At 42.6% G+C, this 24,925-nt stretch overlaps 1 protein-coding gene across 2 annotated transcripts in view; it reads left to right on the top strand.

Moving 5' to 3' along the window:
* Positions 1–24,925, top strand: part of EDA (ectodysplasin A) — a 104,992-nt gene that overhangs the window by 52,338 nt on the left and 27,729 nt on the right. For both annotated transcript variants that reach the window (XM_068957148.1, XM_068957147.1), the window contains exon 2: positions 14,502–14,607. In XM_068957148.1, the coding sequence (XP_068813249.1) occupies positions 14,502–14,607 (106 nt within the window). The remainder of the gene's footprint in view (positions 1–14,501; positions 14,608–24,925) is intronic.

The raw sequence follows: 24,925 nt of genomic DNA, 5'->3' as shown, positions 1-24,925 counted from the left end.
CTGGAATAAATAGGAAAAAAAGGATTAATGTGGAGCGGTTATGTGAGTCTGGTGTTGCCTTGAACTGAACAGGATCTTTCAGAACATGAGTTTAATCCCCCAACTTTAAACACTGGCAAACCAAATTGCACTCCTAACTTTTTGCACCCTCCTCACCCCTACTCAGTATTCTGGCCTAAGAAAGGAAGCGTGTATCACGGGTGTCCGATCCCCCCTGGAACGGCAGCCGCGGCCAAGCTTCCCCTACGTCAGCGGTGCTGCACAAAGTGCCCTTAGGGGCTCTCGCAGCTGCGAGCGTGACTAGGCTGAAGGGAGCTTTTGGGGCACCGGATGCAATGACAGCACAGGCTGATGCAGCATGCAGAGATTACATCTTCGTCCCTTGTGCTTTGTGGCTGGCACCTGTGCAGCTGGGAGCAGGAGTGCTGCTGGTTTGGGGCTCTGCTTCTCACAGAGAAAACAGCAGGTCTCATTTAGGAAAGAAGAGGGTAGCAGTAGGTCTCTAGTATCAAGGGCAGAATTAAGTTTGCAGAGAAAATATCAGTTCCTCAGACTCCTGACTTGCCATTTTTGACAAATGTTCTCCTGTAACTTTCTACTTTAGGGATCATCTTAATGAGAAAATCCAAATCCACTGGTTACTTCACTGTAACCAGTACCAGCTCGATCAAGTAAGGGATTTATGTGTGTAGAACTCTGAAAGATAAACAGAAACAAATCAGAGAACTTAAAAATGTAATCCGTTCAGGTACTGCAGCCGTATCCGCAGTGGAACGCTCCAGAGCACAATCCAGTTGTCCATCTGCTGATTTGTTGGCTCTTGCAAGAAGAGATGGCTTTATCACCATCGGAGATACCTGCTTTGGAGATGGCTTTCAGAAAAGAGATAATTCATTATTCTTTCAAGCAGCCAGTCTGCTCAGCTGTCTGAGGCAGTGGTGCTTCAGAGCTCCTTTCTCTTATGAGAAACATCTGAAGGTGGTGCAAACTGAGGCCATTGAGTGGGAGAGAAGTGTGCTTTAGTGGGGAGTAGGAAAACGGCACCTTCGAGTCTCTCTGGTGTGCTATGGGTGATAGTATTCAATTGTGGAGGCCACACAAACTCATTGGTTCCGTCATGGCTAGTGGAACGTGTCGGGTGTTCTTAAAAAAGGATTTCAAACATAGTCCTCCTGAGGAGGAGACATACCTGTGGTTGGACATGAGCTTTTGCAGGTTTGAGAGACTCCCGTCTCTACTTTAACCGGGCGTAGAGCAGGCCCTGAAACTCTTTGCTGGCTTGGTGCCTAATGTTAGGACATTTTAGAGGTATTACTGCTTCGAGGAGGTTTATGCTACTGTCTTCATGCTGTCCTGGACATACTGGAGAAGATCCAGGCAGTGAGAAAGCATGAGCAAAGGCACAGATGGAGAGGAACAGAACAGACAAAAGGAGAAAATAGGGCTAAAACAGACATTTCAGCTTATGGTGTTCCTCTCCACCCCCTTCCAAAGCAAGCATATTTAGTGCTTTATAGCAGTGCGCGAATGCTTTGATAATATAGAATGCTAAAATAAGAAAAAAATGACTGCAGGTATGTAAGAGAAGAAGCTGTGACCTACATATGGAGGGAGAAGTAGCCCAGCTGGCTGAAAATGGGATTGAAAAAGACCACGAAGGCTAATTAAAATGTGAAAAACTGAGAATTTGTGCTAATAGACAGCAGATCTTTGTCTGGCTCTGGTTCACAGCTAAGTCCAATTTCTTTGGGAAACGAAAGGAACTGATTTAGGCTCCTTTACCTTACACTGTTATTGATATTTTTCAGTATTTTAACCAATATATTCCCGGAGCTTACTGCAGGTCTACTGTACCACAATATGGAAATCTGCAGCAGGAGTCTCTCAGTCTTGCTACCAGTAAATTATTTAGTACAGGTATCCTTGTATATGATGTTCAACTTCACTTTGACCTTCTTCTACCTAACATCTGGGTTGTGTTTTTAGCTTTCTCTATCAGTGCTAACAGGTGTGATAAATTGAAATACTAAACCATTGCTTTATATTAGAGGTAGCATATAATTCCCTCAAGTTTGCATCCAGTTGGAGCATTAACAGCATAGTACCCTTGGATGAAGCTTTCACTTAGGAGTTAGCAACTAAAATACCAAAACAGCTCCACAGCAGTGTATCTTGAGACAAGCATTTCAGCAAACAGCCTTGTAAACCAAACCATAGTCTTTTAGGCTCGAGAGTATGTTGCTTTGTTATCAAATTTAGGTCTCGGGTACTCAGCTGCTCGTACAAAGTCAGTTAAAGCTGCACGCGCGTGTGTAACTGAGGGATTTGGAATGTGTAACCGATTCCATTTTATTCTGAAAACAAATTTTATAGGGAGAACAAGCAATTGTATATAAGACCTTGCTGAAGACTGACAAGACTAGAGAAGTATGACAAAAGCTGGTTTCCTGGGTTTCCGTAAATCAGAACCCTTCACTCTCCAACGACTCTTCCTGCCAGCTTTCACGTAAAGGAGATTCATGTTTGCTGCTGCTGCTGCTGTGTTCCTACTTTCCAAAGTTTAAGTGCATTTGCTTCAGGCTCTCTGAGTTAACAGAAAGTAAAAATCAAGTGTTATCTTAGTGTGGGCCAGGTGTTCCCTTTGCTTACACCTTTATTTTTTATTCTTTTTATTAAAAGGTGCAGAAAAAAGCCACCATTCTTAGAGTTGTTCATTGCAGTCAGCACTCCTGGAGCTGATTTCTATTTTAGACGTGCCCCAGTAAAACCCTTGGCAAGCCGTCCGCACGTACTGTATAGCCCCATGGCCACTGGCCGCGCTCTCGGTCTCCGGGGGAAGGAGGGGACCTGCTGCGCCCACGCTAACGGCTCTGATCCTCTGCCCTGCAGCCCAGAGGTGGCAGCTAATGGAAGCCTTGAAATTAGTTGCACAAGGTTGTTCTCTAAAGCCGCTCAGAATTGCTTTCATCTTGCCTGTAGTCTGTAGCTCTGACTTTAGCCGCTGAAGTTTTGTCTCCTCAGCAGTGTCTGTATAGTTCTTGCTTTAAAAACTGGCTGAGGTGAGTGAAAGTCTCCCGCTAGGCTAAAATCATGCATCAGCAGCTGGAGATACGGAGGAGCGATCGTAGCATGGACAATGAACGCTGTGGTCCCCAGGCCATGGCAGAGCCTTCACAGGAGAAGACTTTCCTTTGCTTCCAGAGTCAGTAGCAAGACTGAGTCCTGTTGCTCTTCCCATTAGGACTGCTGAAGCCAGGTACTAGAAAAGCATTTTTTCCTGCCTTGCTCTCCAGTGGGCTGCTCTTGCTGGTGCTTGACCTCAAGTGTGCAAAGAGGTAGCTGTGAAGAGTCTTTTCCGTCGCCTACGTTTAACACAAAATTATCTGGAAAGAAAAGAGCTCATACTAGTCTGAAGCTTTCATGTGAACAGCCCGGAAACACCTACTCTAGTTTCTGGTGAAAGAACAAACTGATTAGGGGTTTTGGTCACACAGAGCATACTTGTTTTTCCCTCTCTCTTCTATAGCGTGAGTGTGGCATTAATGGAGAAGAGTTGACTGTATTTGAAAGCAGAAATGAATTAGTGGTAGATACAAATACCTGGTACATTGCGTGTTAAACTAAGCCAGATTCGTGGGATGTGCAGAAGCTGGTTTTCCGGATTAGCTGTCCAAGGCCTTTAGGCCTGATACAGTCAGAGGAACCTCTGTGAGATACTACTGTATTGTTTGAAATACTTTGTGAGGCACTTCATACTGTGCGGTAACATTGTATGTCATGGGCTGGACAGTTGGAATAGTGTTTTTTTAATTAATCAGTGTACAGCTTTAAATGACTTTCTATCTGCATTTCTGGAGTTTGCTATTTGTAATATACTGTAGGGAAACAGTATGTAGCTACTCTTGATTTTTACTGTCTCTTGGTGGGGCAAACCCTTTCTTTTGAAGAGGGAGTTTCTCGAAGGCTGCCTGATGTTTGGTGGAGTAGTTTGAGCTAGCAGTTTAACTACTGATGTTGTACATGAACCTTTAAAATGTTTGGTCTTTGTTCTCGTTTCCCTTTGTCCTGAGAGGATATCAGTTTTCCCAGTGAAAGCTTGGTAGCTATAATCGTGGGAGTTTTCAGCGTGTGAAAAGAAAACCAGTGCCATATATCTGGGACTACTATTAAAAGCTCTGGTTAGAAAATTACTTATTTTCTGCTGAGATAAAAATTTGAGGGAAAAAAGTGCTCTCTGAAAAGAGACAGTATTGACATGTTTGGACATCCAACAATTATTTGAAAAGATATAAAGGACGGAGTCTTGTGCATTACTTAACGTTGTAAAGTTGGTCGAACACACTGAGGAGGAGATCCTTTCCCAAAGTGGCCTCTTTTAATCCATTTCTCCTCCTCTGCTCCCTACCCTGGAGGAGCTCCCTGCATTAATGAGGAAATTTCTCTCTTGCAGACCTTCTCTTGGACTAATCCCTCCTTTCCAGTCGGAGCTGTAGGATGGCATTGTGTTTGCCTGGGTCACCCAAGGACAAGGATTAGTCTTCCCCTCCGCAGCAGCTCTGGTTTGCGGTGCTCGGGCCAGCGGGGCCAGACAGCTGGACGCAGAGCCTTTTCTGGCAGAATTGTGCACTGCTCTGCCAGTATTCCCTGAAGGTCTTGTCCCATTCTCTAACCAATGCTGCCCATAAAAAGGAGGAATGAAGAGTAAAGTTTTTGGTAATAGTTCAGTTCTGAAGGAAAGTTTACAAGTTGCATTATAGCCTATTCGCTATGTTGGTCAGTTTGTAACAAGGATTGAGTTAATAAACTGGCAATCAATTTTAATGTTCTGTACAGAAAAATACGGTGGCTTTCCTGAATAACGAAGTTAAAATACCAATTAAAACATAGGAAAATATGCCCCCTCCTCTTTTATTGTTGTCTAATAATTTTATATTACCAGAGTGCCTAGAAGACCCAAGAGTATGACTCATTGGGCTCCATATTTAAAGAGTGTGATCGCACAGTCCTCTTTTGAAAAGTTTTTCAACCTGAGGATAGAAATACTCAGAAGCAATTCACATCTGTTTCTTAAAAGTGATTGTGCTCTGTTAACAGCCAGGGATTTCGGGCGTTAGTTCTGCACGAAAACAGCAGCGGGTGCAGTGCGCCAGTCTCTATCGTATGACCTGTTCCCATTCCACCGCTTAGACCAGGGTTGCGTCAGTTTTTGTAATTGCCAAAGACTCATTTGGCCACTTAGCTGTCACTCGTTATAAAGGGTCTCTTGAGTATTGTGACAGAGGTGGCTCCACTGTTACAACCCCAGCCTGGAGGCAATGTTCTAGGTCCTTCTCCAGCACAAAGTTCCCGTGTGGCTTTGGATAAGCTGAGTAGTATCTCTGGTGCCTTAATTCTCTAGGTAGAAGATGGAGCTTTATCTTATAGCTTTGGGAGGTAAAGAATAAAAGTAAAAATAAATTGAAGATTACTGTTAAGTCCAAAAAGCCTCAGTCAGGATCGTTGCATGCAGATTAGAATGAGGAGGAATTGTGTTTTTCCTGTCCATTCAAAACATCAGTTTTTTGCCTTTGGGACCTCGAATAGTTGGCAAAAAGAGTGACCTGGCTAGCACTGGAGCACCGTGGAGGAAGGACGACGGGGTGATGAGAGAGATGGAGGGCTAGGAGGAGTTATGGACGGTCTTGAAGGAGCGGATGGTATTGAGTTTTCAGGCAGAAAAGAAGCCAGTGCGGGGATTTGGAGGGGACCAAATAGAACCTATTTCAAATCCCCTGGAAAGGAAGCGTGCAGAGGAGTTGGGCTGAAAAGAGACTTGGAGGTGTAAGATGGAATTTGAGAATTATGGTCTATAGGGAAATTTTAATTGTTACTTTCTTGTTCTCTGGCCATGTTTTATCTCATGATATGTATCATATTGCAAGAATTTTGCATTGAGAACTATGGCATGTCTTGCAAACAAGACTCCTTGTGTAAATTTTTGTCGTGTTTTGTCATGCTGAAGTGTGAATTGTTTATATATTGAATGATCTTTTTTCAATAAAAATAGCTACTCCCAGAACTTATTTTCTAGTCCATTTGAAAATAATCTATTTGGTTTTTTACACCACGTGTTACCACAGGCGTATTTCTGATGTAGGACAATGGGGCTAACATTCAATTTGCTATTCTGTACCGCAAGCTCCGGCTGCTGAATTTCAGAGCGCCAGAAAAAGCAACAACATTACTTGCAGAGAATGTCTCCAAAGAGCTTAGTTTGGTTATTAGTCTTCTCACGCTAATAATCTCCAAAATTGCAAATGAATGAGGAAATTTGACTTTAACAGTAACATTAAACAGTAACGTAAGGGGATGATTTCATGTTTTTCTTCTCTGATGTTTTGAGATATTGTGTTGTAGGAGAGCGTGAGGTTTTTTGATTAGATCTAAAGCTGGCTACTCTAGCATTCTCATTATTAATTAGAAGCAAACTTTAAGAAATACAGCATGCAGATGAGGTTTGGTTTGGTTTGGTTTGGTTTTTTTAACATAATGAATATGTTTTGAGCCACGTTGTAAGAATGAGTGGGAGGTATATTCCAGAATGCATATTGATAACTTACCTAATCTGAAAAGCCAACCCAGGACAGCCTGCAGGTAATATTCCTTTTTGTTTTAAGGGGCTCCTGTAAACCTGTAACCTGATCCTCTCAGCTGCTCTTTCACTCCATCATGCTCATGCTTTTTGGAAACCAAAATTGTGTACACGTTGCAGTCATTGTGTACACATGCAGCCTCATCCAGAGTCATACCACCGGGGGCCTCTTGCTGTTGGTGGAGCTTGGGCAGGAGTGTAAGGCTTTTTCAGGACTAGCATTTGTGCACCCAAAAGCTTGTCGGCTTTTTCCAGTTCTGTTGCTGTTTAGGTAAAAGATACTAGTTCTTCCTACAGATTTTCCTGCCCAAGGAATAAATGTGCCATTTGCACATAACTGCATAGATTGGGTTGTATTTTTTCACTTCTCTCATTTTCATGCTGTTTCAGCCCACTGAAATATGTTTGGTTTCCAGTGGATCTTCATGCCTATAAAATGTGTTTCTGAGGGATGTGTGTTATTTAAGGCACTTGCAGAGGGATGCAACTAAATATTCAAACCGTAACAATTATTTAGCATCACAGCATTGTTTTTTACTGCATGTAGTTTGCGTATCCAATAATAACTCCATGATGCATCTGGGTTTCATATCCTGAAGCAAGTTTCCTGTTTTACGGTACCTTTTTAAGAAAAAATTATATGAAGTGTCTTTAGTCTTACTTCTGTAGACGGTGGAATGTCATTTTTTACAAAACAGATTAGTTTCTGAGTAACTACAGGCTACGTTATTTTGGTAATTCCTATTGTGTTCTCTTGACATTCCAGAGCATTATTGTTCAGCGTTTCCAGAGAGGATTCTGCATGTTGCTGCGGAGAAAATAAGTGCTTTTGTATGCAGGCCTTTGTTTTTCTTTATTTGCTGAGAGAAACCAAGGTATAAGTGATTCATTCTGGTAAGGCATGCTTTTACTATTGTTTTACAGGTTATTTTAAGGTATGTTTTCCCCTGGGCTTATTTCTCTTTTCACTTTTTGACCTTTTAAGCATCCTCCAGTTATTTTATTTTCTTGATTGAAAGTACAGAGTCATAATAGATTTACGTGGTGTTTCTAAAATTAATGTAATTTGAGGGCTTTAGATTGGAGGGAGGGGGACAGTGATTGTTCCAAACTTTTATATAGATATTACTTAATTACGTGGGAGAGAAAGCTCCTGTTCTGGAAACAGGTACGTGCTCGTTGGGCTCCTCAGACGTATTCTCTAGCTCTTACGAACACAGAAGTGGAGAGAATCAGTCCTCTGCAGTCTGAGGACTTGGCATTTCCTTTCAGTGCAGTGAGGGGCCAGGATAGCAGTTCAGGGAGAGGAACGAGCAAGGCAGGGGGGGTCAGGGTCTGGGACGTCGTAGCAGGGCTACGAGCTCGGGCTAGCAGGGCTTAGCGGGCAAGCGTCAGGTCGAGCGTTGGACTGATGTCACGTTTTTCTATAAGAACCCAAAGACGCTTTTGAAGAATGAACTTAGTGGTTTTGACTTGTAAGAATACCCTTATTACCCTTCTAATGCGAGTGATATGCAAATTATATACATTTTTGCCTTTCTTGTTACTTTCAGTGAGCTCACATCTCTTCCAAATGAAGAACGCTGACTTAACGCGTTCTGTAATTTCTCATTTTCATTTTAAGTTGCTTTTTCCGTTGCTTGTGGGGGGGATTGTGTGTGTGTGTGTGTGTGTGTGTGTGTGTTTGTTTTTAGGCAACTGTGGAACAGTACCTGGAGAACATTACCAAGTGACTCTAGAAAATATTCTTTATGTTGATAATTAAGAGTTCTGAGATCCAATTAAGTAAAGAAAATGCAATCTGTAAAAATATCAGGGATCGGTCCTTCATTATTCAGTAGTAAGTGATGCTCAAGGTTCTCTGTGCCTCCAGATCCTGTCGTTCTGAATTTTGGCAAGGATATACCAGAATCACATCAGTCTGAATATTGCTACCTTTTTTTTTTTTTTTTTAAAACCCTGCTCATAAAGTAACATTGGAGCTATCCAGTAATCTTTTATCATCAAGAGTCGGTAGCTGGATAGATACTGCCTGAAATGTGATTCCTTATTCCCAACACTTAATCTTCAGCACATTCAGCTACCTTTAAAAAGACGGCGCGTGAGTGATTTTAGTGGGATATTCAGTTTCCACCTGTTTTTGCCGCCTCCCACCTCTTAAAATGACGATTCATCATAAATAAATATTTTGGAAATTATCCTATCAAATCCAGAAGTGGTCCCTGAACACTATGGTAGAGCAGTAAGGAGTGAGTGGTAACTCAGCCCTAGAAACGATGGGAAAAAGTACTTGGGATGGGCCAATACTTTGCATGATGTACGTCAAGAGCAAGCAGGTTCACTAGCTTGTGCAAAATGCTGCCAAACAAATCCCTCAAAAATATCATTTGTAATCAGGTGATCTCAAGGGGAAGAAGAAATATCGTGGTGTTCATTCTAAATGCCTTTGCAACAAATATGCATCGTCAGGTCTTAATGCAACTATAAACAAGAAGGAAAATGTCGTTCCTAATAGGGGAAATCAGTGTACGAAGGGGCCGTGCGCGGAGGGCTGAGCGGGAGGCTAACATCCTCATGGCTTGCATGGAGTTAAGCTGTTACATGCCTGCCTGCTCCAAACACCTGTGGTTCTGCACCGGACTCATCTTAAAACGCTGTTACGTGCTCGATCACAAGAAAGGCCATGCTGGGCTGAACAAAGCAGTTCTGTAGCCTCCTATTCTGCTCCCAACAGCAGTCAAAAATAGATGCCAAGGACATTGTCTGTGAGTTTCCAGACATGCGAAGAATTATTTTCAGTAACATTTATGTTTGAATACTTTGCTCATGACTAACTAGTAGCATTTTGCTGAAGATTATTTCTGTTTCTGCATCTGCCCACATGGCTTTGTTATGGTTTCTTAGCTTGGTGGCAAAGGCCCATTAGCTCTGCTGTGAAAACCCTCTCTGGCTGCAGATGCAGAAAACAGAAGAGCGGCTGAGTGTCATTTAAGGCGTAACAATATGCAGCCTTCCCTCCAGACCCAGAGCTGTAGCGATCAAGAGCTACGAGTTAATGTGATATTTCTCTGTCTGATTAGTGGTGAGCGTTCCCCGAATAAAACCTGGAGAAGAACAGAGCAGCAAGGCAAAGGTTTGACCAATCTTCTTTACTATTAACAAAAAGTAAAAGAGATGTGCTCAGAAGTACTGAACGCACGTTGTCTCACCCTCGGCTCAGCTGCTTCGGGGACGCTTTGTCCACCGCATCCGCGAGGCGAAGCGAGGAGCATCCCCGGCGGAGGAATGGGTTTTGTTCAGCCTGTGAAACGCTTTCTGCTATTTTAATAATTTGGACTGTTTCACCAAAAGGAAAATAAAAAAGGCCTCAATCAAAATGATAAATCCAAATATGTCATCTTTCCATACTCCTATGTTTTTCCAGGTGAAATTGTTAGCTGAGTATTCCAAGTTTGCTAATAGTTTTGTGTGTTTGAAGCAGGGGTAGTAGGAAGGCAGGAATGTGAGGGTCCAGCTTATACCTATCAGGAAAAAAAATGCCTTGCTCTGTCGGTAATCTTTGTTGTGGCAATAGCGCAGATGCATGGAAAACAGGATAGCCCCCAAAATATTTTGCCACACTCCATGTTTCCTGCTGTATGTCGAGTTTCCCCAACTAGAAATATCACCACGCTTCAGCAAAAGTTGTTGTTTGAAGCCGAAGGCGCTTGTGCCTCTAAAACACACAAGTGATGTTTGTACATTTGTCCATACTGGCATATTTAGACAGATAAACTTGGATGACTTGAATGATTTTCAGACTTAGATGAGCTTAATTGTAAGCTGCTGCTTTTCAAAATTTTGGATGTTGTATTAAAATTGCATTCATAATAAGAATAAAATAAAACATGTTTGTTATGAAACAATTAGTGTTGTGCCATTACAAAATCATCTTAAAAGGAAAGATTTCATTTTTGACGTTAGTGCCAGAAGCAGCTCATGTCACTTCATTGAAGTCAGTAGGAAGTTGCACATCTTACCATGCTGGTTCCACAAACACATAATTTTCAGTGCTTTTACTTATTCACATTGTGTGAAGTTCAAATAGGAGAGCCAAGCAATAACGGCACTCAAAAGTAGCAGTGATGATTTCATTGAAATTTTAACCTGAGTTGTAATGTAATATGCTTCTCAGAGTAGGTTGACAGTGTTTCAACTTGATTTAAATTAAGTTTAGAAAGCGTTCAACCTTTTTGCTCATCAATTCTCCTGCTTTGTTATGCAGAAGATGATGTTCTCAGTACGCGCAGCAGTGAGTAGAGCACATCCTCTACTCAGGCTGTGACGTTCTTGGTCTCGGTTAGCGCGTTCGGATGCTTGCTGCTATAAAACACGGCAAGGACGCTGTTCTTGTTTTCTCAGTTTACTAAGAAAACTTTTATGTTGTTTCTTTGAGTGTAGATGAAAGCATGCAGTTGTTTTCCATCCGGCACTGTAAGTAGTCTTCCCTTAGGTCGCTAAGTGCCTGCTTTTAGTTGTCATTGCTTTTTCGATGTGTTTTATTCCTGTGATTACGTTCAGGTGGTGGAGGGGAGCCCCGCTGCACCCCGGGCTGCCCTGGAGTGGTTCACGGGGCCTGCTTTTGCTTCCTTTGATAGCACGGCATCGTTGCAGCAAGGAGCCAAATGACAAAACATCAAGAATTGTATTAGATGCAGATCTGCCTGTGGACAGGTGGAATTGCATGGGAAACCCCTTGGACCTTAGAGCGGGAAACCTTTTGGTTTAGGCTTTCTAAAAAAGAAGAACGGGAAGTAGTGTATCAGGGCTTGTTTGAGCTACAGAGCCAAGTTGGAATAAAGTTACAAATGCAAAATGCAGCAGCTGGTTAGGAAGCGGGACTGTGCCACCACCCTTCAGCTGGAAGAAGAGTGTCACTAGAGGAGCTAATTCAGCAGCGGCTGTTGCGGCCACGGCCCGCGCGGAGCTGCAGCCGGAGCCGTGCCACCGCCCTCACCGAGGGCTCGCGGTCGGGGCAGGTGGGGGCTGAGGAGCGAGCGACCCCCGGGGGCAATCGCGCCTTCCTCTGCAGGGAGGCATCTTCATCTTTTTGAAGTTTTACACTGGCTTTAGCACCTGTGTAATGAGTTTCTAGCCTCTGTACAGCAAATTGTAACCTTAGCTGTTGGAAAGAAATTCATGTGCCAAAAGGGCCTTGATGCTGTGCTGTCAGAGAGCAGTTGGAAACCAAAATCTCTCATTCTCAGCTTGTCAGCTGTGAAAATAAGTAAAAATGCAATGTTGGAGGGCAGGACTTTAAAATGTGTTCATTTTGAAATTTGGGATTAGAAGATACAGTACCAGAATCTTCCTCATCTGCCACTCTGTGCCGAGACACTGAATTTATAAATTTAGTGAGTTCACCCCCTTGTCCTTCCGTTCCCCTTTTTCTGTGCCACTGCCTTGAGCTAACGCTTCCGGAGAGCAGAAGGAGGGAGGGGAGGGAAGCCGCCCACCATTTCAAATGGATCTGAATGTTTTTCTGTTAGAAAAGCCAGTGCCTGTTTTGCAGATTTCAGCTCACTGTCAATACTGGTTTTTCTTTTCAGCTTTTGCAGACCCACCTCAAAAGTGACCAGACTAGACCACAGTCCCAGGCTGATCCAGGGAGAGGTGTGCTGAGCTCGGCTCAGCAGGGGCCGCAGGGAAAGGGCTTACCGAAAATGGGGAAACCCTGCTGCCTGCACGTCGCAAGCAGAGAGGCCTTTAATGGTCATTACTTTTGATAGGGACCTTTATGACTTCCAGCTCAACAAGCCCTTATTTTAGCTGGTAAGTCACGAAAGGAATTTGTTCTTCTCTGCCATCTAAGCTTTGATCCCATAGAGTTTGTCCTTCGAAGAGTGACAAAGTTGATGACCTTTGGAGCTGCTTTTCTGAAGTCTCTCCATTCCTTTCTTACAGACGGGTGCATTTGTGTGTATTAGATTTGTACGTGTGTCTGTGAATCAAATAACTGCTATCCAAGTCCTTAAGTTTAAAGGAGAAAATCCCACCCTGGGCAGAGGCAGCCCTGATTATCGGTGGGTGCAGTAACGTGCAGAGCTCAGTGCTTCGCTCCCTGAACTCGTCTGTCCTGCAATCGCATGGTTTATGAAGTGGAAATACCTGGAGGAAACGCTACTGGGTGAGGAGCATCTCAGGAGTTCCTGGGAGGACTGGTGAAGCCTTTAAACTGAAACTCAAGTTTCTCGATAGGAATGTTTATTTAATAACTGTCGAAGCGTCCTTAATGCAGTAACCATTTTTTGTGAATAAGAGGTCACTACATAAAATTTTTGCCTCTTGGCAAAAATCATGTTCTGAAGATGTACGTGCTCTAGGTTTAAAGTGCTAATTTGTGTGTTACACTGAATTGGGTTTAAAGGTCTCTGAAGACCTTTGAATCTCAGTAGCTAATGAGGCTTACGGAAGAGAGCTTGACAGAGAAAAACTTACTGGCAGTGAGTAAACACTGGTGAAAGAGTTCTAGAATTGAGCAAGTTTTACAGAGAATAATTACAAGCGATTGCATCAGTGTTTGGGGCTTTTGATTATTTCCGGCTAGCCCGTCCATCATCCATGTGTTAGTAACTCAGCCTACTGCAGGAAATTAGAAAATCTGCCAGTGGTGCGGGGTGCCAGGGCTCAGGGCAGCGGCGCTGCCGTCGCCCTGGGCTCACTGCCCGCTGCCACCAGGCTGTCCCCGTCCCCGTCCCCATCCCCGTCCCCATCCCGCGGCGCTGCCTGGCTGCTGCATCCTGCCACCCTGACCACCGCTGCTCCGGCCACCACCATCACTCCTGCATCGTCTTTTAAAGTGCGTTCCTAAAGAAAGCTGGGTCTTGGGGAGCTGGGAAACGAGAGCAAAACATGAGCCGAATTTGAGGCTTATTTCTGAAAATAAGCCTCAAAATAGTGCCTACAGAACTCTGTATTTTGAAGCTCTTTCTGTTTTTATAGTGATTTGTGCTTGTGATACGGCATTTTCTCGACTTTTTCCGGTACCTTTTCTGGGTCAGGTACTGTGCTAGCAATAGGGAACCTGTTTTCACTTGAAGTTGAAGTGCGCTACTGCTTTCTTCTAATTATGTTCGTTATTAAGATTGACTTTTCACAAGTTTTAGAATGCTTCCAAGGTGATTTTTATTTAGTTAATGAAACTGGATGCCATTTTAAGAAGGATAACAGAAATAATTTTTTAAGTATAGATCAGCCCACTGGAGTTTAGTAGTAGAGGGACTGTTCCCTTACAGAAATGCAAAATCCTGCTGCAGTCTGTGTAGGTGTTAGGGTTCTTGCATGAAATTCCCAACTTTATTCACCACTTTGCATTACATATCTAAATATCCTGGTCATTACTGTATTTCCTTTAATGAATGTGAATGTGCTGGTGCTTTAACTCTTCAGGAGTGTGTTCAAACAGGGACCTTGTTATTCAGCCCAGCCTGTTTGCAGCAGAGAGCATTATTAATTCCTACATTTTAAATTGGCCAAATTGCTTTATTCAAGAGAATTGACATCAGAGCTCGGAAGTTCGTTTCCTCTTCCCTGGTCTTTGCGCCGCAGATGAACACGTGCTGGTTACAAACGGAAGTCCTCTAAGGGATATCTGAGCTCATTTATGACAAGCTACGTGTCAGATATGGCAAAACTTCTTGCAGTTCCAGTTACGACGAGTGAGGCGTTCCTAAGGGGCTCTCCAGCGTTTCACTTGCATTTCATTCTCCCTTTCAATTTAACAGAAACTGTTGTGTATGGAAAGGAGGTCGCATTCAGACTCTGCTCTCCAGGATGCGCAGCTAAGCTGGTTTGCTTCCAAGGGTGCTTAAACTTGTTCTTGTTCTTTCAGCTGGCCTTGCTGAACTTCTTCCATCCTGAAGAAAAGTTGCATGTTGGAGAAGAAGGTAGACGTGTCCGTCGAAATAAAAGGAGTAAAGGTAGCGAAGGGCCAGATGGTGAGTCTCTCACTTTGTTACTGCTACATTTGCTGTCTTTTCACAAACAAGCAGAAGACTGACATTATTTCGGATCATGGTTATATACAGAATTGTGTCTGTGCGGAAAAAAGTGGCATCTGTGCCTTATAACAGTTTCTTTCTAAATTTGATTGCCTTCCAGCTTATTAGTTCCAGTAGTGCTAATTTCTACAGCTGTGCTTCTAACAAGTTTACTCAAATTAATACTGCTTGATCATTTTATCCTTGACTTTTATTCTCTGTTAGAGAGGCTCTAAGCTCATTTATGGGTGTAATTTGTAGATATAGACCTATATTTTTGTTCTGTACATCTGTCTTTGATTAAAATAATCAAATGGCTTTTCTAAATAGTTTTAAACATCAGCTGTGAGCGTGTCCGCATTACGAAACAGTATCTGCACTGTAATTGGCTTTCACAGTGCAGTGGAGGGTTGCAGATGGGTTCAAAGTCTGTATTAAGGAAAATAAGAGTTGTATAGAGCTTGTATTAAGAGAGCGGAAAAAATACCAAAAATCTGAAACATTTATCTGTGATTTGATAAATATAAAAATGAGGATCTGTGACTCAAACAAGAGGTGCGTTGGGCTTCCTTGGAGGCATAGGTGTTGGATGACTGCTAGACCTCTCTGGTGTCCCAGTAGGGAAGGAGATTCTGTGCTGCGTCCTCAGGGCATCAGCTGGTCTGGCATATGTGTAAGATGCGCGTGATATGGGCCAGAAAAACTGGAGGTAGAAAACCTTATGCCTGAAGAGCCAGGGAAGGGACAGCATTGCTGTCCTTCATGACGTGTGAAACACAGTGATGTGAAGCTGAATTTACTCTGGTTTTGAAGCTGTTTATACAGCAAGGTTATGGGGACCAAGAGCACTGTATGTATGGGGAACTGAAAGTAAACAACAAAGGCACATCCTTTGAATTGCTGATTGTGTATGACACTTTTGACACCGTCATAATTCTTCTGTGTTCTCCAGCAATTGTATTCTGGGTGCCAAAAGCTTGGTTCTTCACACAGCAGTTGTTCTCTGAAACTCTTGAATGTTTGAAGTGCGTTTTAAAACTAAAAATTGAGTGTTGCTGAAATTATGTATCATGTTTGAGGTCATGTAATGTCACCTTTATATTCTTCTAAGAACAAAGCCAAAATCCTTAGGTAAAGCATAACGTAGGGTGAGTAGCACACCTTTATTGTGCTAAAGATACCCCCAACTCTTGTTGAGAACTTAAGTAATAAAGGCTAAAATAATTAGATCTGTAACTTCACCTTCAGCCCCTCCCCCCAACCCAAATCCTGCCTTTTTTCGATACAATAATTGAATTTCAGATGCTGTCTTTTCATGATTCTCTAATCCTGAAATTGAGACATTAAGACTGCCTTTTCTATAGAGTCCCTGGAAGAGCTTGCCAGCTTTCTTACTGGAGAAAAGCACAGGTCCATTTCTGTACGGAGAGGGAAAGGAGATTGAGTTGCCATGGACTGGTTGAAAAGGTTTTACTTCTGAGAAGTGAAGAAAATTCTGTCTAGTTAAAGTAACCATGTATTGGTTGAGAAATTCAGTGGAGTTCCTGAATGTCCTCTGTAAGAGCCTGCCGAAGCAGAGCAGCAGCGGATGGAGTTTGAGGAGGGATGAGACGTGGTTAGAAATGAGCAGGAACAGGCACGAAAGAGAATGAGAATTAAAAGATTCTCCTTGGGGACCCAGGAATAGGCAGAGAGATGAGCCAAGGAGAAGGCCTGGGAGGTATATGGGGATTTAGATTATAGGTCACTCGCCTTGATTTGAAAGCATACTCAGAAGCATTTCTTGTTCAGCACTTGGTGACTGCATTTTCTTCATGTCTTTCAATGAAGCTATTGCTACACTGATGTTTCTCCTCTAACAGCAGAAGCTGATATTTTAAACAGAACAGAATTTGGAGTAAGAGATGCATTAGAACTATTTTAAAATAATTAAAGACGTTTATTGAGCAGTCAGCCCACCAGTAAGTTCAACCAGTAAAATTTGAGCTGCTTATCAGCAGAATGAATGTGCACACGTTATGCCTTTGTTAAAACTGGCGTTGGCACTGTTTGAAGGCAAGCGGAGGACCTGCCTCCTGCATGACATCTAGGAGGTGAGGGAGAGAAAGAAATATTTAAGTAGTGGTCTGTTGATGGCCTCATGCTCACTAAGCTTGTCAAGCCCTGACTGCATTTATAATCTTCCCAGCTATCGTTAGTTTTCCTCTTCAGCCTTCCTGGCTTCATGAGTTTCCCATCTTCCCTGAAAACATCACAATTTCACAGTGGAAAATGTTTCACTGTGGCTATGCTCCAAGAAATAGCTTTGTGAAACTCCCAGGATTCTTCCTCCCCAAAACGCTGACAAGTATGATGCATTTAGTATAGACTCACTGAGTGATTCCAGCTAAATGTGGTCTGCTGTTTTTAGAATCAATTTAAGGCTGATGCTCAGACGACTCGCAGTCAGGTTCCAAATCCTTTTGCATTGACTCCTTGGAATCTATTCCAGTATCTTTGCAAGTCACTTGTATAAGTAGCAACTTTCCACTGTGTGTGAACTGTTTAAATTTAGTGTTGCAGGCAGATGTTTGATAGAATCAGTCTAGTCCGTTAGGCTGTCTAAATACTGGTTTTATAGGGGCAGATGTGCCGAGACCTCTATTATTTTGAGAAATAGTTATGGAAAGTTGGTGGACTGTTGAGGCTGCTATTCTCGTCATCTTTGCTGCTAAATGAAAACTGACAGTGCTTCTGTAATGCTTCAGCGACTTGCCGTCCTTTCCCAAATTTGCTTTATCTTCTCGGATTGTAATAAAGTCAAATTGTTCCAGAAGTGCAGCACATTCCCACCAAGTTGCGTGTCTTTTTGTAAGTTAGGTTTTTGATCCTTTAAGGTGAAGGTGATGTGCAAAATTGCCATAGTGACAGGTCATTTTCCTAGTGACATTAGCGGGACAGTTTACATTTGTAAGGACCTGTTTAGTCTTCAAAATAGCATGGGGAAAACCAGGTAATTTTACATTATAAGGATGCACCTTTTTTTTAAAAAAAAAAAGGAAGAGCAAGGTCATGTACTGTGGAAAAAGCATCCCAAGTCCTAGATTCTGTTGCTTCGTTGTTGCAGGGTGCTGCCGAACCGGGTTTCCCCCTGGCGTTTAGGGTAACCTCGCAGCAGTGGCTTTGCGCGCATGGCAGCAGCGTGTGCTGGCGTGCATCCATGTGCAGCCGCAGGCCGTTCCCCCATGATCCGTGGCCAGCCATATCCGTCACGCGAGGCAGCCCCAGCGGGGAGCTGCACTGGAGCGGTTTCAGCTACACGTAGCCCAAGAGCCTCCATTTGGCCGTCTCATTTTTATTAGGTAGAGCAGTATTTAGCACCTGTAAGCATTCAGCGTAGGAGTCGTCTTTGTAAGAAGAGTTAGATCAAAAAAAAAAAACACTTTCTTTCCTGTGTGGCTTTTATTGTTTTGTTTTAGGTATGCATGCAGGAATTTTATTTTGAGAGAGGCTCAATGAATCATTAAAAAAAAAATTATGTCATGGCATTGGTAACACTGTTTTCTTCATGAGTTTTGCAACGGGAAAGTTGTACAAATCTTTGATCTCAAAAGAGCCTCCTGAAGATAAAGTGGATGAACTATAAATTCCCAGAAGGAAGGAGATGTGCTTTCCTCTTGAGGCCTCGCTAATATTTGTCTGGAATTAATTTTATAAACTTTCAAGTCATTTCACGCATGCGCTGAAAGCCCAAAGTGATCAAAAGTGTGCGAGGCCGTAGTTTCAGTGAGGCCATTGAGGACAGTCTATGGCTATCGAAGTCCTGCTCATCTTTTTCCATGAGTATCAACAGTGGGATGTGTTAGCTGATTTCTAAATGTCGAAGATAACATGGGTTCCTTTCCTAAGAGCTTTTCTCTCAAAAAAAAATTACTTTAGAGTCTTTGGCCGTGAAAACTGACTGGAATGGGAAGAGGCAGTTATAAAACCCGCTAACACCTAGGAAGTCCTTCTGCCCGTCTCAAGTTGTGGCTGGTTTGGCTTCGCGAGAAAGCTGATGTAGGTGATGGTAAGCTTTTACACTTAGCCCTCTGGAAAGAAAGCCAAAACCTAGGCAGTTCAAGAGAACTTATTTTTATTGAGGACAAAGTTATGTCTTGTCTGTATGGGATTGGGTCTTTGCGACACACCTCTGCCCGTAGGAAGGGTCCGATCCGCTCTGATCCCTTCCTCAGAGGGGACTAGTGCTGCTCTTCCCACCCTGCTGGGAGGCCAAAGGGAAAGTGGAAGGTCCTGGCCTTGTCCGCATCCGGACAGCAAAACGTCATAGGAGGGACGTGGCAGCCGACGGACAGCAGAACTGCTTCAGGACATCCTCGTTGCTTGCTGAAAAACTCCAAGAAAAACGGCTCACAACAGCCTAAAGCTGTCAATTCCAACCGCTCAGTTAAACGCATGCGTTCAGTATTTCAGAGACTGCTTCTTTGAGGGCTACTACTCCAGTCCTGCTGCTTGCTTGCCATGTTTTATGATTATGTTGTCTTAATTTTTGTTTATATCCCTCCATGTGCAGTGCCCTTGAACCAATTTAACAAGCCAAGGTCGTGTCCTGGGATAAGGTTCCTATGCGGACACCAGCACTGGAGGCTTTTGCTGCTCCCACTCGCTCTTGCGGCTTAGGCGGCTCCCAGTGCGGCTGTGAAATGGGTCGCTCTGCCGCGGGCAAACAGCGTTTAGCAGAGATTAATGCCTCCCCCGATCTTGAGGAGCGTATATCATGTTTCAAGCAGCTTCCTCTACATGCTACCCAAAACCAACCTTTGAACAACTCTAGAATCTGTAATTTTTTTCCACTTTTCAAGGAACAGAATTATTCTCCTTACAGGTCCAATTTATGATGTGCTTTATACTATTATTACCAGCTCCACCTGTCACTTAATTTGTTTTAGTTCACTAAAACTTGACCTCTCCAATGCCTCTCTTTTTTCTTTTTCTTCCCTCCCTCCTTTTTGTCTTGGTGTACTTATGCTGCTGTGGAACCACTTTAGCTCCCAGATTAACAAATCATTGTGGAGCTGGTAATTAGCAACAGTTGTGCTAAAAGGAACCATCAAGAATGTTAAATTAGTCCACTTTTAAATAAACTGTGTATGAAATGTTAGATCTCTATTCCCAGAGCAACAGTAAAAACGCTGCTGGGTCTTTGCTAACAAAGCCAAAATATGGGAGTAGCATGGTTACAACCATGGTTACAACTACAGAGACAATTCCGTGCTCTTGAGGTTATAAATAATGACAGAACATTTACAAAGCAGATGTCAATAGGACTCTTTAAAAAACATTGTTTTAAAAAAACTAGCTTCTTTTTCTCCTACTTTCATCTCTGTTCCCAGTTAGATCCCTGCAGTGCTGCTTTCCTGGTTTGTTCGGTTTTTTGTTTTTTGGTTTGGGTTTTTTAATCCTTCCTAGATTTTTTCATATTGAGCTTGGTGAGAACCATAAATGATTGTTATCCATTCTTTGATTTGGAGCATGGCAGCTGGAAAGAGGCTGAGCAGATGGCTGTCCTTAAGCTGACAACAATTGGGTTCCTACTACTTTGGCAGTCCTTACTGCTGAGGAAAGTCCTTGATGAGAACTCATTGGTTTTAGTGCTGTAAATGGTTTTTGTTGAAATGAAAATTAAATTCCTTTGACTGGGACAGCCGAAGTTTGTCTAGATTCCTGCTTTCACCTGGAGCTTTGAAAATAATATGCCAGCCAGCCGGGTTCAGTCTTTCAGCCTTTTCTTATCTGGAGCACTGTTGTTTTTGCTTCTTTGTTTTAAAACGGTTTTGGCTACAGTCAGCCATCAGGCAGCAAAAGCCAGAGTTTAGATTTTATTTCCCTCTGCCCCATGGGAGAAGCCTCCAGGTTACTCCTGTCGTGGGAGGCACTCCATCTCCGAGCGTGTCTGCTGGGGCCATCCTGTGCGGACCTAGCGGGTCCTCCTAGCTCTTTATTTCATACTTGTCCGTTATCCCCTCCTTACGTAATGGTGCTGATGATATAGAAGGGCTTTTTTTATACAGATCACAATAGCAACTTTTCCTGCTTGCTTCCTCTTCTTTTAAAAGGAAAGATACAGCCATCTGACTCCAGAGCCCTAGAACAATTGGTTCCTTTGTGTCGGCCACATGCAATTCCCCAAAGTCCAGGAATTCTCAGAAACACAGATGTATTAAGGGCGATAGAGCCTTATTGTGCTCAGAAACCATGGTGATGAGCACTCAATAAATAAAGAACATTTCCTGGATACTGGAGCACAGGAGACGGTCCCAAAAGACAGGCTCACCAGCAAATATTAAAATTTCTCTGATTTCCCCCAGAATTTCTCTTGTGATTTCCTCCAAAATGGGGGAAGGGAGGAATTAAGATGATGTCATAACAAATGTATGAACCTCCGTATACAAGCTCAGTCTCTTTCCTGTGACATCATTGTCAGCACTTATAACTACTGTGGTAAAATTATGATGAAGGATTATTTGCAGATCCTTTCCTGTCATTCATATGTCTTCAACGTGTGCTTATTATAAAAGGCAGCCTATTTGTATAAGGTCCTGTGTCTTGGGCACTTTTCTGCTATGAAGATACATTGATAAAAATATAGGTAACTTATTTTTAACCATAGTCTTGTGCCTGTGCTCATTTCTCACCAGCGTTTCCACTAAGACAAGATCCAAAGAAGCTTAACCGTCTAAAAATTCAGGATGAAGTTTAAGTTGTGGTTTTCAGCTCTGTTACAATAGTGGTAGATTCACCACTATTGCACCACTGGAAACAAGTGAAACTAAAGGTGAAGACTCTCTAGAGAAAAGAGGGCCTTCTTGCTCTAGGTATAACTTTTAAGAAAACACATTTTTCAGACAGCTGAAATATTTTGTGTCCTTGGTTCAAACTACTCTGTATTCTTTTTTTTTTTTTTTAGTACTGAAATTACTGTAAGGCCAAATTCATTGAAGTATCCTTTAACAATCTTTGCTGAAGGTTATCTTGGGAAACCACAGACAAACAATTATCATCCAGAAGCATGATGCTGTAGATATGCAAGCATGACATAATTTCGGGGAAGCTCTGTGCCACTAGAGAGCGTTAGGAAAACAGAGATGTTAGCTTAGTGGCTAAAGCCTGAGTTCCACTCAGAGATTTTGGACTTTCTAGCTATCTAGAAAGTGTCAGATGTTGAAAGCCTGAGTGGTGAGATTCATCCCTACAGTATGCACTGATGATGAGGATTTCATGAGGATTTACTACATCAGCCAACAGGAAGGCACCACGGTTCGAAAACTAATGGAGGCTAGACCTCTTCGTCCTACTCCTTTGGCACGTTGCTACCCCAATAGCATTTCAGCTCAGCTGTTCAATATTAAAAGCAATTAACTCACAGAGAGATATGAACCTGATGGTGTGGTAGCCATGAAGAGCAACAGAGGGAGGAATTGGTCCAGGTCGCAGAGATCCCAGTGCAGCAGTCCGAGTGCCCTGATCCGTACGCAACCTTCGTATGTCTCTGGCACCGGCTCTTCCTGTTGGGTCTGGATTACTCCAAAAGTAACCCTCACTTCATTGTTCGTGATATGTTTAAAGCAGTGATTAGATTCATTCTATCTGTAAAGCTTCCTTGGTGTTTTTGTCTCTCCCATCATGGTACCTGCCCCTCATCTCCTATCTGTTCTAGGTGAGTTAGGAACATCACAGCTGAAAAATTTTGAGAGCTGGGGTTATTCAGAAAGCTTGAGGAGGAGGAGGAGGATCTAGGTTGCATTTTTAGTTCCTTCTGCTGATTGAACTTGCCGATGCGTTCCAGGGTTGTCCTGATAGATTCTTACAGCTTGGTCTAAGGTGTGTGCTTCAGCAGACTTTGCTAAAGCTTGAATTAAATTTTTAAACTTTTTTAAAACTGCATTTTGAGCAGGGACCAACATTTTCAGGATTGACTGGTGATTCCATATGAATTCTATTTCTAAAAACTGGGGGTTTTCATATAATGCCTCAGGTCAAATATTGAAAAGTTTAAGAATGTTAAATAGTTTCTTCTTTTACAAAACACGGTCAGTACTAATGAGAAGAAAACAGATGTTACAGCAATGCAGGACTGTGAGTGCATCTGAACTGTGTATGCCTAATGATGAATGCCACATACCAGGCGCTATAAATGGTAAAATAAACTAGTAGTTGGTGATTTCTTTCCCACAGTATGAGAGAGGCTCTATCGTCTGTCTTCCTGAAGCGTTTGTAGCTGAGCTTTGATTTCTGTGAAAAAATAACTCTTGGGCCAAATCTACGCAGTATTTTGCAGGCAGGCACAAGTTTGCTTAGCATATGCTCCAAGTCTGTCTGGTCACAGATCAGCTCTAACACAAAAGCTGTGTAACTGATGCTGAGCCTGTGCGCATAAGCCTTTCTGAGGGCCCAGGGACTGTATTCCGATTTGGGGTTCTGCTGTCGTGATTACATAATAGATTTTGGGCGGCTTCTACTTATTTTTCTGTCTTTGGGAGCAGGGGGAGGGATTGAATAGACAAACTTGCTCTTGCTGCTCAGCTGACGGGAATTGTGAAGTTGTGATCATTTGTGCTTTTCTGGCCTCATACTAAAAATCCGTTTAGTTGTATTAGACCAGATGCATCAACTATAAGAAAAGAAGTATAGTATTGCCCAAAGCTAAGAAACACCACCGCCGGGAAATTATTCAGGGCAAAAGTTGTGAATGTGGCTTGGTAATTCTGTGCTTTCATTAGGGCTTTGTTAGCCGTGATGTATAGCAACATTGTTGAGTTCATAACTGATCTCATTAATATGAGCGGGATTCGGTTAAGTACATTAATCTCTCTGAAATGACGTGAATGGGTACACTCGGAGTTGGCTGGGCCAAATAACACTGCACTGTCATAACTGCTCTAAGGACAGGACCGCTGCAGGAGGCCCAGACTTTGCAAGGGATAGAATAAGCTCTCTCCCTTTCTGACTCCTGCAAATGTAAGTATACGTATATGCACACACATAGTTCTTTAGACATAGGTCTGTGCTATTCCATGCAATTAAACTGTCAGCTTATTTAGCAGGCACTGTTTGTTGAATGCTCATGGAAGCTTTCAGTCCAACTGGACAGAGTTACATACAGGAGGAAGAAAAACATATATAAACTGCTGCAAAGAGGAGAGAGCTGAACAGATTCCCTCACACCTGTCCTCAATTCCTTATGGAAGACTGTGGTAGGGAAATGTGCATTTAAAATCTCCGGCAAACAATTGAAGAGAGCCATTAGGACGCTTGGTTAAAACCTTGCTGCAGAACCACTTGGGAATCATTTCTGCTGGAATTCATGACATATGTTAGTTGTTTATCTTAGTGGGATATGACTTAAAAATGTCAGAATGTTTTGTGTTAAGCAACAACCGAATAAAACAAACAAAATAAAAACACAGCTGTAATACTACGCTTTAAATTGTTAGATTCAAATATGTGGTATTGATAAAGTAAGCAATAGGGTGCAGTGGTGTATAGAAAATAAGCCTGTGAGTTCAGCCAGCAAGCTGAAAAAAAGCCTTTAGATACTTGACTTAGAAATAGTAGCGTTTGTCAGCTCTGCTGTAAAGATGCAGCTTTTGGAATGCAACCTAAATGCCTGAAGGCAACCAGGCATGTGCTATTCTTCTTCCATAGCCAGTGAGAGTGCAGAAAACGAAATACAATGGCACAGGTTCTGGTGTGAACCCCAGGAACTTGGCTGGGATTGATTATGTGGGAGTGGAGTTAAGAAGGGTGGAGATTTATGTTTGATTGGTTTTTTGTTTTTTGAGAAGTCAGTGCATTATTACTGAGCCAGCAACAGTGGCTCTGTAGTTAATTAGGAGCAGGATTTTGTCTTTGCTCATGAACGCAGTCACACTGTGGTGTGCTTACACCTAGTCAGTGGAGACTGGAGGGGGTTTTTTTGTTTTCGTTTTTCGTTTCTTTTTTAACCTTCCTGCTATCAATAGGGAGTCCTGATATCTTACCTGCTCTAAGCAATATATAAGTATGCAGGAGAAGAGCCCAACCTCAGTTTTTTCCCAGCCGTCCCTGGTGCCTCTCTCTTGCTTCAGTTTCATTTCAAATTCTTCAAAATTGAGGTGTTTCACTTTAGTCTGCTGAAATTTTTCAATTTTTCAAGAGCAATGAAAATGAGAGCCTTCAGCATAATGAAGAAACAAAGTTACTTGACTTTCGGGTTATCGAATGGCTTGGTTTCATGGGATATCTCAAGCCGTTTAAC

Source organism: Struthio camelus, chromosome 11 (genome assembly GCF_040807025.1).
Source record: "Struthio camelus isolate bStrCam1 chromosome 11, bStrCam1.hap1, whole genome shotgun sequence".
Lineage (NCBI taxonomy): Eukaryota > Metazoa > Chordata > Aves > Struthioniformes > Struthionidae > Struthio > Struthio camelus.
Note: the sequence above shows the minus strand (reverse complement) of the source record. Positions and strands in the feature narration are given on the sequence as shown.